This window comes from Hakea prostrata, chromosome 11, assembly GCF_041222555.1.
Source record: "Hakea prostrata isolate BN-2017 chromosome 11, UWA_Hpros_2, whole genome shotgun sequence".
In the NCBI taxonomy this organism is placed as follows: Eukaryota; Viridiplantae; Streptophyta; class Magnoliopsida; order Proteales; family Proteaceae; genus Hakea; species Hakea prostrata.
Window position 1 is genome coordinate 14964712 of NC_142610.1, and position 16097 is coordinate 14980808.

Below are 16097 nucleotides of genomic sequence, written 5' to 3' on the forward strand. Positions count from 1 at the left end.
AGATTTTGTTTTGCTTCTTATGTTTGGTGTTTCTGTTTGTATTTCCTTTCAAAGTTATGAATGAATGAAGTGTTAAACGTTTGGCCAAAAAAAAAAACTAGAGGCTGCCACCACTATACTAGATTCACATCTTCTTTTATTCATCTTTAATAATAAAGTCAAACCCAACCAAACCAAAATCTAATATTCCTGCAATCTAATCATCCGGTCCAACCGGATTGCCGGCCTATCGGGATGGAAAATGAATACACAAGCTGCGCCATTTCGCCTATCATCTTCAAACTTTAAAGTTGCGACTTGCGAACCAGTTACAATTGGGTGAATAGAAAACTGAGAAATAGATTTGACAAAAACTACTTTTTCAAAGTCTAATGATTTCACCTGCTGCTACGTTTAAGCTTGGTCTTTGAATCCAAGGGGAGTAAGGGTCGAGGACCTTTCGGATCCAAAAACACAAGCCCTAGATCCGAAATCTCAGCTCCGCTCGTCTTCTCCTTCTCCAGGATTTTCGATTTTGGGTGTCTGAATTATCGGCAGCGATCCACAGGGACCGGAGATGCCTGTGGCGGCTTCAGCTATTTATTTTCTGAATCTCCGAGGTGATGTCCTCATCAATCGCCTTTATCGCGATGATGTCGGGTGAGTTTTTATAGCTCATGTGTAAAATTTCTTCATTTCATTGATCCTTGATTTTAGTTGTTGCTGTCAAGAGGATAGGTTGTTGATTTCCAATTTCTTTTTAAAATTTGGTTGTAATCGTATGTGACCGATAATGGGGTTACAAATCACGATACTTCAGTTAAGCTGGCAAAGATGTTTATCAAGATACCGGTCTCTGATTTAGTTTGAGTGGTTTCTAGATCTTCTATAGTTCGGAATGCTAGAATGGTGGTTAAGTCTTAAGGTTTGAACACTTGCATTTCTAGTCTCTTTCTGTCTTGTCTCAGTAATCCAGGTGGGTAACTAATCTGCTTCCTTCATGTTCTCTCTCAATGGGGGGTTGTGTACTGCCACACTAGTACTTTTGGAATTAGATGGTTATTTCCAATCAACTATCGCTACTTTGTCCAAATATGATTGCTAAGAACTTCAGTCGAAGGAGCAGGGAGTTTTTGAAACTACACCCTCATGTAATCGGTTGGAATCTGGGAAAGAAAGGATCGTTCCACAATAAATTGGACCGGTGGCAAGGTAGGAAATGGATAGCTATTGAATGCCAGTCTGAACCAGCATTCGAAGTAAGGGACTAAAGGTTGAGAACCGTACCCAGTGAAAAGTGTATGGGTAGAAGTGTATATGCATAAGACTAGGAAGGAAATCCTTTTAATGCCCTGTTAGTCGTGACTTTTATGTTGAAATCATCTTTGACAAGCTTGCGGCTAAATAATTAACTTGCTAGAACCATTTCTAATTCATGTAGGTCTTTTAGAATGGCACAAGCAGTTCAAAAGCAATTTATATAAAGAACCAAACATGGACTAAGATTAAATGGGATTTTCCTTTTGCAGCTTCTTGATAGAATTACTGTGTCACTCCTTAAATACTTTCATCCGAAAATTTACCAAATAGCTAAGTTGCTGAGATGAAAGTGCTCTTAGGTTTGACTACCCAATATAGCGGTTCCCCTGTTCCTTTAGGTGTGTTAAACGATCATATTCATTTAGAAGCATTGCCTCCAAATTTGAGAGACTCACAATGTGCTCAGGAGAGTGAGATCACATTATACTCTCATCTTAGTTCTGCATCATAAAACAGAGATAAATGATGAATACTTGATGTTTCTGGGATCAAGTCTATTCACAGAAGAGTGAGAAATTCTAAACTTACGAATCAATGATTTGGCTTTAAAAATTATGAAAAATAAGTAATTAGATTTTAACCCCATTGTATAGGCGAAAAGTTGGGATTGCAGAGATTGTAACTTTCCTATTTGTACACTCATACATCTCAAGAAAGATAAATCATGAACCAAAAAACTTCTCTTCATTAGTCAAGCTAATGATTCGGTGGGTATTCGTTGTCTCATATATCCAAGTTGATGTTACAACTCTTATGTACCTCAATATGCCTGTCAACATAATAACATCCACTGATTTGGTTCTACATGATTATTTTTGAGTTTCTTCACTTCTAAATACTTTTTATTGTTAGTCTGACATTGATTGATAGATCGTATGATTGGTCTCTTTCTTCAAAGTATGATTATCCTTCCTCTGGGGTACTGACATGTATTATTTATATGATTCTTTTAGTGGGAATATGGTGGATGCCTTCCGGATGCATATAATGCAAACAAAAGAACTGGGTACATGTCCTGTTCGGCAGATTGGAGGTTGCTCTTTCTTTTATATGAGAATTAGCAACGTGTACATTGTGATTGTTGTCAGCAGCAATGCCAATGTTGCTTGTGCATTCAAGTTTGTTGTCGAGGTACAAATTATCTCCCTATTTTGATGCTTCTAGTGGTGATTCTGTATTTCTTCATAAACCTTGGAAGCAAGCTACAGCTTTAATTCTAGAAACATGCCAATTGCAAATGTATCTTCGAAAATTGATCGGATTCATCGAATCAAAGACGCAAGAGGTTTCAAGGGTTTGCAAATTTGATTCCAATACTTAGTAGTAGGAATATGCTTCATTTTCAATATACTTCTCACTTAATACAATCTAGTGTCTTAGCTATTTGACGCAACATGTTCTTGTGGTTGTACTTTACATGCCTTAAAGCTAATAATATTGCTTGCTAGTGCAAATAAAAATTGTTATCTGTCCTTTCCTTTCCCTACCTTTAATTGCTTAAAGGAACATCAGAAGGGATATAGAAAGAAATTCCTAAAGAAGTCTATCTGAAAAGGAGGAAGAAATAGTCCCTGCCCATAAGAATCAATCTTACGCAGTTAATGAAATTATGCATAACTTTGGGTTAGATAATCATAATGAATATGATTTTTGCACTCAAAGCTTCCCTAACTTTATCATGCTTAGGTTGGGTTTAGAAGAAATGGCTTTTATTGTAATTGGTATGGGTTATAAAGGCCCTACAGTGTGCTACTTATCTAAATTTTTAGGTAGGTGCTGTTGACATATTCTTTTCTTATTTATAGGTCTTGAATGCTTAATTATTTCATCGTTGTTCAATGTGGTAATTGATCAAACATGTTAAGAAGGATATAAAAATAAAATCAGCAACCCAAAAATCCATTATCTTGCCTAGGTGTCATTGTCCGTCACCTCCATTACTGGGGTAGCTGAAATGTCAGCACATGCATGGATCAATCAGAACCCATCAAATGAGTTAGGGGATTGCTGTCACTGACTGGATCTGCATCCTTTAAAGTCTAGATGTAAAGAAAACCCTCCATGAAAATTGTTTCTGAAACTTAGAATGTATGTCGTATTCCTAAAGAACATGACGGGAAAAAGACGTAAAACAAAAAAGCAGTATCCACCTGTCAAAAATGGGTTAATCAATCAAGTCAATTTTTCCAATAAATATTTAACAGAAATCCATAAAAGATGTATTTGAAGCCTTATGGACGAGTAAATCAACCTGTTTCAAGAGGTTGTATTTGTGAGACGAGTTTTTCTTGGATCATTTTCTTTCTAAAAAGTTTTAATTGGTTCCAAATGAGGAAGTGTAGACTTCTTTTTTGTTATTAGAAGTAATTAAAAAATATGTGATTTTCTGAAATTCATTAACTTTAGTGAGAGTGTTCTTACAAGTTCATGCATTTCATTTTGCTATTTTTTTTTTGCAGGCTGTTAACCTGTTCAAATCTTATTTTGGTGGAGCATTTGATGAAGATTCTATTCGCAATAACTTCGTTCTGATTTATGAGCTTTTGGACGGTACACATTTTAATCCATACTGCTGAGTTTGTAGTATGAGTATCATTATTTTCATAATGGCCTTTGTAATTTTTGTGTATATCCGTGCAAGAAATTTGTCATGCTGTTGGTATTGCAAGTGATCGGGACTGCCAATATATGCAACAACAAGGTTCAGGGATTGGGATCTGGGTTAGGATCAATGCCAGCCAATGCACAGTCTTGTCCTTGATGGTTCAGCTGGTCCATTGTGGGCCAATCACATTATTCACTGTACATAACGCTTTTGATAAGTCTGCCAGTCTGGACCAGACCAGTCGGGATTGGCCAGTTCTTGGAACCATGTGGAACAATGCTTTGTAATCCTGATTTCTGATAAACATTGTTTCCTATTATGACCACATCTGTCAAACTTTCATTTGTTGATGCTTTAAGTGTCTTATTTCCTTCAGTTTTTGTGGAGATTTTTTCATGAGCTTTCTATTTGCTTCATTTGTTGTACTTTCCTACTCTTTTTGCTTGAAATGGAAGGCCAGCAATACTTTTTCCTTTGTGTATATATATGTATATATTTAGTATTATTTTCACTTAACATACAAGTAACTCCTTTTCCAATATGCAGAAATAATGGACTTCGGTTATCCTCAAAATCTTTCTCCGGAAATTTTGAAGCTTTACATTACTCAGGAAGGAGTCCGCTCTCCATTCTCAACCAAGGTTAGATTTGAGAGAGTCTCCCAAATTGATCATGTCGATGGCTGGTCTTATAGGCCTAAATTCTGACATATAGTTGGTTAATGACATAGTTGGTTAATGTAGTGATGAATGATCTGAATCGCTTTAGCAGTTTAGTATTTAATTCCTACATTTTACAGGGATGTGAAGGTTTAGCAATCTTGAGTTATTACGGGCATGTGCATAAGTGCACTTCTTTGCATGTCTTAATATCTTTATTATTATTTATGTATGTTTAAGCTTCTCTAATTGATTACCTCTTTTATGTCGGAAAATTTGCAGCCTGCAGATAAACCAGTTCCTAATGCTACTCTACAAGTCACGGGTGCTGTAGGTTGGCGAAGGGAAGGCCTTGTTTACAAGAAGAACGAGGTGATTTAATATTTCTTTCTTTTTCTATGTTAAGAGTTGAAATTCCAGTGTGAGAAAATAAGCTAGATCTCACCCTCTTTTGTGTCAGGTATTTCTAGATATTGTGGAGAGTGTCAATCTTCTTATGTCTTCAAAAGGTATATATTGAAGCTCCAGGATGTTTATACCTCCTGTTTTTGGTTAGATAGAATGCATATTCTTCTTATTATCTAATATGTTGGTGGTTGCAGGTAATGTTTTGCGTTGTGATGTGACTGGGAAGGTCCTCATGAAGTGCTTCTTGTCAGGCATGCCTGATCTGAAGTTGGGGTTAAATGACAAAATTGGTCTTGAAAAGGAATCACAACTTAAACAACGTCCTTCTAAAAGGTAGCTTTTGGGGTTTGTACCTGCCTTATTATTTGTGGATTTTATAGCTTGCTATCATGTATTTCAATTTCCTATCATGTATTTCAATTTCCTAATTTGGCACTTCTTTTGGCATATTCTTGTAGTCGGGGAACTTGGCGAAGAAGTTGTACTCTTAGTCCTCTTTTTTTGACCTTTTAGTATAAATCGTGTCATTTACTATGATGGATTGGTAGAATTCTGTCATTTCAATTTTCACATGTACTATGTAGACATTGATAGCTCTTGAGAATGACATAATAATGAATGATGAGTCACTTCCAAGTTCTTTTGAAACCCTCTTTTTTGCCTGACTTAAAGAACTTTTGGAATAAGAGAAGGTACAATTAAAAGGAGGTTACAACTCTGTTGGCCAGTGGTCACAGCAAGAAGTACCCTTCTCGGGAAAATATTTTAGTGTACTTATGGGCGAGAAATAGGCACACTTCCCGTCTGCAGTTAGCTAGTGGGCAGCACCAGTGGAGGTGTGTGATGGAGTATCATACAGGTGGTGCACAGGGTCATTTCAAAGAGGGAAGTAAGACACACAATGTGGATAGCTTATGGTACACCAGCAGCGTGACTACCCTTTTCTCTGTGTTTATCTTTTTTCGTTCCAGGTTAGAGTTTTGATAGTTTACATGATCAGGTCTGAGTTGATTGACAATCAAAACATCACTTTTGGGATCTTGCGGATGTGTTAGATTTAAGATTGAAAGGTTACTCAATAAGGAGATGCAATCTTTGCCGGTAACTGACCTGGGATGTCTACCAAAATCCAAACCAGCTGGTGCAAGACAGATTTGAGAAATCTAACATGGATCCAAAGATTTAGAGAATTTGGGAGGTTCTACTAACACAAAATTCAAAACATATGCAGAACATTAAGTCTAATGATACCCTTAATGATGAAAATTTCCAAATACAAGCAGAAAATTATTCTAAGGGTTCATGGACATTGAATAAAAGATACATGATATGTCACTCTCTCTTTGATGTCCCACAAGTTGGAATGCTGTGATTTATTTATTTAGTAACTTTAGTTGGTCCCTAACTTCAAGTAAACTGTCAGTGCCTCTGTGCTGTACGCCCTGTAGCTATGCAAGATTGACTGGAAATTTTGAGTTTTCTGAATTGATTTGATTGCTTATAGATTTCAGCCATGGCTGAAGGCTATGTTCTCTGTTCTCCTTTTCTCCTTTTCTCCTTCCTATCAATTCCTACTGCAACTCTCTGATTTATAGAATTCTTCTTCTATACTATTCATGTTTAATGGTCAGGGCACACAATTTCTTATTCTAGTTTCTTCTATTTCAAAAACCTAATTCAACATCAACAAGAAGAAGCATGGCCTTATCCCAACTTAACGTGTTTGGATACTTGGATCCGAAGGGGGCTTGAGAAGTATGAGAAGGAAGTGTAAGAATAGTAAAAGAAGGCAAAAAGAAAAAATTGGCAATAAATAAATGGAGAAATCGTATTAATAGTCAGAGCAGCATCCCAGAAACATCACCTCATATAGGGTTGGTAATTTGGGTCCCTGTCCTCACACCACTCTATTCGTGGTCAAAGCAAGATCAAGCCTAAGCTCATTCATATTGTTTCTCACTACTCCAATAGTCATTCTAGGCCTGCCTCTACCTTTTTATGTTCCATCAAATTGAATTTGGTTGCTCTTTTTCACTAGTGCATCCATAGGTCTCTGTTGGACATAATCATACCACCTTAAGCGGCCCCTGGGAAGTTGTCCTGATCTGTGCAACTCCTTACTCCATTCTAATACAATCATTCTTTAATTTCTCATGGTCTTAAAGCACAACCTCCTTAACATCCATAGTTAGATTGATCTTCTCAACCGTCCAACAGTCTGCACCATGAGTCAGAGCTGGTCTTCTTAGTGTCCTATAGAGTTTTCCTTTAAGTTTGAGAAGCATGCCTTTGTCACATAGCACTCCCAATGCTCTCTGCTTCTGCATCCTAGTGTAATTCGCTGGGGAACATCATCTTCCATGCCACCATCTTTGTTAAAGGTTGACCCAAGGTATCTAAAGCATTCACTTTGTAGTAGCTCTTAGTCCTTTAGTTACTGCTTCATCATCACTCACAGTTAAACTGAAATTATGCCGCATGTGTTCTGTCTTTGTCGTACTCAGATTGAAGCCGTGACTCCAATTTCGAGCTGAAGCCCTAATTAATGTTATCCAATTCCTATCACCATTTCTGATAGTTCATTCTTGGAATAGCTATAAATCTAGGCTGCCACTGCATCAGGATGTCACTGCTGGAAAGCATCATATTCCATTACTCCACCTACTTAACATTTGACTTCTAGGATTCTGTTTTCTGCTTTTCATAAGTGACCTGAACTTCTTATTGTATGACTTGTGCAGGTCCATTTATTTCCAACTCATTACCCAGTCCAATTGTTTAACCTTTATAGGAACTATTAGGTTGTTTGTTATGCCACCCTTTTTGTTTAGTGGGGTTATTTAGTGCTGAAAAGCCATGGAGGATTTCCCCTTTGCATACTCTCTTTTTTTGTTTGTTTGTATTTGTTGGGTGACTGACAGCTAGTCAAGGTCATGCTCATAGGAAATGAGGTAATTGCAATCTTGGATATAGATGGTTCGTTCATTCATGTAAAATGATTTTTGTTGTAATCCAATGCACCTGGTTCTGATGTTAAGTAATTCCCCTTTATTGTTTTACTGGTAATTGTGCAAACCAATTCTTCCCCCCCCCCCCCCAAAAAAAAAAAAAAAAAAGAGGAAGTGCCTCATAATCTGAAGAGAAAATTCCTTCCTTAATGTACTGAGCATGTTATCTTGGTCTTTGTGGGCAATCTTAGGTTTTCACTATGACTTGTCTATTTAGCTTAAAACTACTTGGGTCGTTTCTTATTGTATATGCAACTGATTGAGAGCATTCCTTTGCAGTGGGAAGACAATTGAACTTGATGATGTTACATTTCACCAATGTGTGAATTTGACAAGGTTCAACTCAGAAAAGACGGTCAGTTTTGTGCCACCTGATGGGGAGTTTGAATTAATGAAGTAAGATTACTGCTGTCTTTTATTAATAAAGGTCTGTATTAGCTTTGGGTCATTGAAATATTGCAAAATTAACGTGAGAAACCGTAAGTTGAAATGATTTTAGAAATTTGTATCTTCTCTAAACACTATGATGACATACGAATTTTAAATGTTGGATCTTAGGTATCTTTTATTTGTTGACTTACTTTGGTAGTTGCTTCTTGGTAAACGTCTCTTTGTTTAGGAGTTAAAGAACATTAAACTATTTATCTAGCAAAACATTTTGTTACAAAGAGAAAATGGGAGTAGGTTGTATGTTGAGTGCATGCAGGCTTTACTGTGATTTACTTTATTACAGTGAGTTCAGCACTTAATTTGCTTCAGTAGTTAATATAGATTTCTTTTCTCCATCATTTGTTGTTTGTGACATTCTTTGCTATCTGTAGATACCGTATTACAGAAGGTGTAAATCTCCCATTTCGGGTGTTGCCAACAATCAAGGAATTGGGTAGGACACGCATGGAAGTAAACGTTAAGGTAGTTTAATGAATGATGACATATTTAATGAAAACTTCTTATCCTTTTGGTTTTGAGTTATCTCACTGCTACTGAAATTCAGGTTAAGAGTGTTTTTGGTGCAAAAATGTTCGCCCTTGGAGTTGTAATCAAGGTTCCAGTGCCAAAGCAAACTGCGAAGACAAATTTCCAAGTTACAGCTGGTCGAGCCAAGTACAATGCTTCTATTGACTGCTTGGTTTGGAAGTAAGTGCTCAATATTTTTAGGAATATTTTGAATGTGTTTTATAGACCAGACGTCTTAGATTCTGCTGCATATTAATGAAAGCATTGTGTTCTATTTTATTTTGGTGTTGTTTTAAAATTTAAAATCTCAAACGTACATCACCCAATCTGGATGTGTGGTCGATCTATCTGCTGGTGATATTCGTTCTTTGCTCTTCAGATGGGCTTGTCTACCACACCAGTTTATCATTTCTTTGTTAATGATCTAGAGTCCAATCTGGATCTTTTTATCCTTTTCTTATTGGAATCCTTTACTTATTGATGAGCTTTCCAACCCTCCAAATAAAAGCTACTATGTTTCTGTAAAGAAAAAAAGATGAGCCCGATTATCTACTCAACTTCTCTGCTTGCTCTGGAGGGAAAATTAGTAGAAAGTATGCTCCATTTTTCTTTTCCCCTTAAGAAGGTATTGGAATAGGTAAAGAATAGAAGCTTCTATGTATTTTTTTGCTCCTTTGTTCTTTTCCTTCTGTTTGGTTTAATGAAAATAATAATCAATTTCTAGCTATTTTGCTGCAAATCCTGAAAGGAACTCAGCAAGTTTGGTGAGCACTGCTAGACTTTCATCCACCTGCAACTCTTACATTTCATTCATGGATTAGCCAATTATGTATCAAGTTTCCCTTCCCTCTCTTTTTGCATGCATCAGATATTTATTTATTTTGGGTGGGGTGGGGAAAGAGGATAGTTTATTGTTCTTTGTTAATTTCTGATTGATCCATATAAGGTTTTGACGATATTTGCAGGATACGAAAATTCCCTGGACAAACAGAACCAACTATGAGTGCTGAGGTTGAGTTGATTTCTACAATTGCGGAAAAGAAGTCTTGGACTAGGCCACCAATCCAAATGGAATTCCAGGTGCCCCATTACAAGTGTCCCTTATCATATCATAAATTCCAGTGTTGAGTCATCAAATATTGTTGACTGTTGTTTAAGGCTTTAAGCATTTCTTGTCAAGTATGGGTTTTATAACTTAAGTTTTTGATTACTGTCCCTTTATTTTTGCTTGTTGTCCAATGAATTAATCTATGGAAGAGCTTTTTCACCACAAGTTGGAGCTAGCAACCAGTATCTTGAAAGCAAGGAAGTGCTGACCTTGAGAAAATGAGATGAGCTAAATTAGCTAATGAGCATTTGCTTACTAAGGAGAACAAAGAAGAGGTTTTAACCCCTTTTTACAGGAAAATGATTTTCCCGCTCCATTTTTTCTAATACATGATTGCCATCAATGTTGCTGAGGCTTTAACAAGTAGTGTACTTACTGTAATCCTGCTTCCGTGATATTGTTCATGTAATATGATTGTAGAGATAAAAGTTGTAATTCTTTTTTGGGTGGTGGGCCGTGGGTGGGCTCCAATCCAACATTATTCTTTTTCCTCTTTTTTTGTTACTTTGGAGTGGACAATTACAGAAGCAGAATTTTTTTTTCTTTTCCCTTATATAGCTAGAGGGGAACTGTCAATGTGGATGTACCCTGCCTTGTTTAATTTGTTACTACTTGCATTTCATATGCATACCAGTACGTACTGCCACCATATGTCATCCAATGTGATGCTGACTTTGTAGGCACATGTGCAGGCCTCAATCGCTTGAATTGTTTCCATTCATTTAGATTTTAGAGACTACTGCATTAGTGTTTTTACCATTGTTTCCATGTTTTCAATTCTTTCTCTGCTCCAAAAATTTGAGAAATTATCAGAAGTTTCTTTGGGTTGAGCTACATATGTCGTCAGTGGTATGGTACTAAATTGAACTGTGTATGATTTTCAGTGATATGGTATTATCACATGAGCATGTAAAGGGGGTTGGTGTCAAGATTTTGGTTTTCTTTATTTATTGGGAAAGGCAATACTTCGTTGGAGATGCATATAGATGAAAGATGGAATTATGTTTGAGATGTACAAGAACGAAACTAGAAATTAAAGATTTGTGATATTATTGATTTGTTTTCTTCAGTGTTGGTCTCAATGGATTTTCAGCAGTTCAGGAGAACTAACCAGTTTGGTGAATTGTGGCATCTGCAGGTTCCAATGTTTACCGCCTCAGGTTTACGTGTCCGGTTTCTCAAGGTATGCATTTGAAAAATGTCCCTGTTAGCCTATATTGCTCGTCTATTTGGTAAGGATCTGTTTGTATGAAGCGTGCCACATCAACCTTTTGCAGGTGTGGGAGAAGAGTGGATATAATACCGTTGAATGGGTCCGATATATTACCAAAGCTGGGTCATACGAAATTAGATGTTAGAGTTTGAAGACTTTTTTATGCTTCTTTGAAGAGTTGCTTGGTTAGAATTTCTTGGCCTGTGATGGCCAAGATCAAAAGTGGTAAGGGCTAGTTTTGCCGAGTCTTCTGCGGTCCACAACCCCTTCAAGGTGCAGCTAGTGTTGTGCTTTCTTGTATTACTGGAGTTGCCTCTTTTTTTTGTTGTTGCAGTAGAATTATGTCAATATAATTACAGTGAGATGTTGGTTCAATCCTTGAGTTGTAAATGCTGTAACTGCTCATCATGATTTGGCATGATAATTTTTTGCTGTTTTATAGCACTGTTGATCAGAAAATGGCTGTTCTCTAATTCTTCAATCTTTGGACTGTTCTTGTCTACTACTTGCCCGCTTGTACACGCATAGTGCTGGCTTGACAGCTTAGAAAAAACACTAATCAGATTCAGCTCTATGGTGCAATACAGATACAAGGTAATAAGGCCAAGGCAAAGGCAATTTTGGTTCTGGTAAAAAGATATCCTAACAAAGCTTACTTAGACCAAATCACAACAAGTTTATCCTCAAAAAGTGAAGTCTGATTTGCTGCTTCAAACAATCAAGCCACCATTGTTGCCATCAAATCCTTTTGCTGAATTATTCTAGATTTTAGAACCTGCTACTGAATCCAATGATGTTCTTGCGATCTAAATTACCAAGTCAGCACCTGGAGTCCATTTTGGTTGAAAATTATGACCCTGAGAAATAGAATGAGATCCACAACTACTGTATGAGGAATCACACCAAAAGCTGGTTTGGTATCCCACATTTTCTGCAATGCATCACAGTAGAACTAGTTGTAGAGGTAAACTTTCCCTTTCTAAACAAAATTCTGTTCCTTCAATGGTGATAATCACATCAGAGTAAAACCAAGTAACTAGTTCTCAATACCATCTGAAAGATTTTAGGTCTTACAAATGAGAAGAATCCACAATAAGCAAAGGTGGTATATCCTATCCAGTTTCTGTTTAAGGAATATCTGTAAGCACTTTAGCAAGAAAATCAGCAAAATCATTGCTAACCTTAGGAATATAACTAAATGAAACCATACTAAACAAAGAGTAAAGTTTCAAAATACCCATAACTAAATTGAAATTCATCTGATCTAAAGTGGATTGGAGACCCTCACAGGTAAACAATTCGAATGGATATGCAAATCGACTGCTAGCTCCTAAGAAGAGCCAAGAAGAATGTCATCTCCAATGGCTTCAAATTCAACTATTGTTGTCGAAGAATTAAATCCACATTTGATTTGAGCCTCCACAAAACTGCCATTATAATCTCGCATAATGCAACCTCTACCTCCTGTGTGAAGTACTAATCATCAACATCACTTTTAAAAAATCTGAATCAGAATATAAATAGAGTGCACTTGGGACTTTGTGATTGTGTTTGATATGAGGTCCATGAGTGCTACTTTGAAATTTAGTTTCATAGGTACTGTTTGGGAATCAAGGGCAATAGAGTGTTCAAGGAACATCAATCAACCAAGGTTACCTTGCATTTAATGTGTACTCATTATGTTTACCAAAAAAATAAAGGTACTCATTAGGCCTTGCTTCCTGTGCAACCAGCCATGTAGGTTTCCACTCGAGAAGAGATAGAGTTTTAGTGCAGCTCACTTAATGCTGCGTACTGTGAGAATGGAATGAGTGGTCGAGGTCGAATCTTGACAGCTCGTTTCTTCTTCTTTTCTTTCTTTTTATTTTTTTTAATTATTATTTTTTAAAACCATACATATATGTAACCAAAGAATGCAAAATGAGTGGTTGAGACTTCGACCTCAACCACTTGGTTCGATCGTGACCATATACACTGAAGTTGAACCCCTTGAGAAGGGCGGGTTTGATGTGACATATCCACCCGTGGACATTAGTTGTGTTTATTTTGGGTCTAATAGCCTCCTATCAGACAACACATCTAATGCAATGTGGGGTATTCTTCCAACTAGGAGGCCTAGCATCAGTCATGCTTGGGGAGGGGCTCATATTCAGGCCCGCGAACGTTTGATTTTCATCAGTTCCATTTTTAACAAGGAAATTTACCGTGCATTTCCTCATGGATGAATGACATGTGTCCATAGGTCAGATCTAAAAGTTGAGATTAAATTAAAACCGAAATTTTTTTATCTTCCAAATCTAACCTCAATCCTTAAATCTAACATATGAACACATTGCTCATTTATACGAAAATAAACCATCCATTTCCTTGTAAAAGATGGAGAGGATAAAATTCCCCCCATGTAAGACATGGCTCTAAGTCCCATTCTTGGTGACCACCTGAGCAGGGGCGGACCCACTAGGGGGCCGGGGGGCCATGGCCCCCCAGATTTTTCAAACTTTTTATTAATTCCTTTAAGTTTTGGATTTTTTATATTAATTTCTTTCATTTTTCCACTTTTTTTCTCTTCTCACATGTGAAATGTCACTATTTAGGCCCCCCAATATTGAGAACAGTTTTTAAATGTAAAATAATGGGTATAAAGTTTTCTGTTAAAAACTAACTCCTCAATTCCTATTTATTCTCCCCACTTTTCTCTTTCACATCTTTTCTTCCTATTTATTCTCATCTCTTTCTATAAACGTGGATTAAAAGAAATTTTTCAAAAAACAAATCTTATTAGATATTCAAAGTCTCATTTATTGTTAGAAATTTACTCCTCAATCCCTATTTATTCTCTCATATCTCCTCTCTCCTCTTTCTTTCCTATTTATTCTCTTCTTTTTCTTTCTTCCTATTTATTCTTCCCTTTTTATAAGCATGGGTTAAAGAAATTTTGGGAAAAAATCTTCCTCACAATTAGGTACTCTTTTTTTTTTCTCAATTTATTTATTGTTTCTCTTTTTTCATTTTTTTTGTTATTCTTTATTTGATTTTATATTCTTTGTTTCTTTATTTTGTTTACAATTTTTGCTACTTGATTTTATATTATAAATAAAATAAAAAAATGTCTAGTAAGGTAACTAAGTACCATTAGTTTGCATCTCTTACCTATAAAAAAAAAATTTGGTTTGCATCAGACATTTTAGGGTTGAAGTCTAAATAGGTATAGGTAAATTTGCATCAGTACAAAATAGGTAAACTATTTACTTATATCTTGTTGAAAAAAAATATCATTATCAATAATTTACCTATTTTTATCAAATATGTGTGGCCCCACAAAATATATGTGAGTCTATTCCTTAAGGGCCTGTTTGGTTACATGAATCCAGAGATTTCAAATCTCTGAATTAATGAATTTGAGAATTATACCCGTTTGGTTGTAAAAATCTCTAGATTCATAAAATCTAGAGATTCACCATTTTACACTAAAAATGTGAATATGTAGATTTATGGGTAAGGGGTGAAATCCAGAGATTTCAAAAAAGCTATACATTTGCACATTCACAAAAATCACATCGATCAAATAGTTTTTTAGGATGAATCCACAAATTTCATTCCACAACCAAACATCTAATTTTATAAATTATAACTCCATAGATTTGAAATCTCCAAACTCATGTAACCAAATAGGCCCTAATACAATAAAATAATGGGATAATTACTATTGCCCCCCTGTACTTTGATTTTATTACTCATGTAACCCCCTATTTTTCAAAATTACTAATCCAACCTTTAACTTTGTCTACAATAATTAATAATTCATTAGGATGTGGCATCTCCATATGGGTTTTTAAAAATCCCAAAATACCCTTTTACTTATCTCTTATTTATTTACCCTTTTGTCAAAGTAAACCCTTAATTAATTGTAGAAAAAAATAATCGTGTTTTACTCTAAAAAAATCACCAAAATAAAGAAATAATAATTGAATAAAATTAAAATAGAAACCGAGAGGGGGGAAGATGTAATTCAACTCAAATTTGGAACCGCCCACTTCCATTCCTTCTCCGGCAAGATTTTGTGGTTTCGCCAATGGTGGGTTTGTAAAGCGGTTAAAAGCTATTGAATCCAGGTAAAAAAGCACGGTCAAAAAAAAATAAAAAATAAAAAATTGTGGTTTCCTTCCCTACGTGCTAGAGGAGAAGGTGGGAAACCAAATCGAATTTGAATTTGTCATTTTAATTCAAAATAAATAAGTTTAGTGAAGGTGGAAAACCAATATTTTTTAATTCAAAATAAATGAAGTTAGGGTAAAATTGACATTTAATTTGGTTTTTATAAATGGGGGTAGTATCGTCTTTTGATTTCTTAATTTTAATGGAGGACAAAGCCATATTTTGATACTAACACGATAGTAGGGGTGTAAATGGACAATGAATTATCCTAAAATATTCATGGTGGGATCCCAAATGGGTCTTAATTCGAATCTGCATCAGTTAGGGGGCACCCTTGACGAAACCATGGTGTTTCTCCAACTGACTTCCATTCTTCGCCCCCAATATCGAAATCTATCCAATTACTAATAGGATGAGGGTATAGTATACCCCTTTTTTATCGATTATTATCAGTCCGATAAATTATCCGATTAAGTTACTTATTAAGATTTATTTTTCTTACTTTTGTAAATTTTTTACACTTGTGATATGTGACCCTTTTTTTAGATTTTTTATTAAAATAGTTATCAAAGTTGTTAAATTCTTAAATTTCAAATCTAGTTTCACAAATAAAATGGTAAAGATGTAAACAAAAGTCGAAAATTTGTATTCAATCTGTTTATGCTCATTTAAAAGAATCTACGTA

The 16097-nt window shown here is 35.8% G+C and overlaps 1 protein-coding gene across 1 annotated transcript; it reads left to right on the forward strand.

Annotated features, from left to right (window-relative positions):
• The first annotated feature begins 288 nt into the window (after nt 1-288).
• LOC149000321 (Clathrin adaptor complexes medium subunit family protein) lies at nt 289-12099 on the forward strand. Its single transcript, XM_089139560.1, has 13 exons — nt 289-639; nt 2253-2430; nt 3759-3849; nt 4451-4545; nt 4846-4935; nt 5024-5072; nt 5166-5304; nt 8259-8375; nt 8801-8891; nt 8974-9116; nt 9902-10016; nt 11183-11227; nt 11322-12099. Exons 1-13 carry the CDS (start codon nt 557-559, stop codon nt 11400-11402), a joined length of 1317 nt encoding a protein of 438 aa, XP_088995686.1. The 5' UTR covers nt 289-556; the 3' UTR covers nt 11403-12099.
• The last annotated feature ends 3998 nt before the right edge of the window (nt 12100-16097 follow it).

What these genes read in the sequence shown, in the direction of transcription:
- LOC149000321 (XM_089139560.1), top strand. Translation starts at nt 557, where the DNA reads ATGCCTGTGGCGGCTTCAGCTATTTATTTTCTGAATCTCCGAGGTGAT. An exon ending in CTTTATCGCGATGATGTCGG is followed by an intron (nt 640 to 2,252) that starts GTGAGTTTTTAT and finishes TGATTCTTTTAG; the next exon opens with TGGGAATATGGTGGATGCCT. An exon ending in GCATGGAAGTAAACGTTAAG is followed by an intron (nt 8,892 to 8,973) that starts GTAGTTTAATGA and finishes ACTGAAATTCAG; the next exon opens with GTTAAGAGTGTTTTTGGTGC.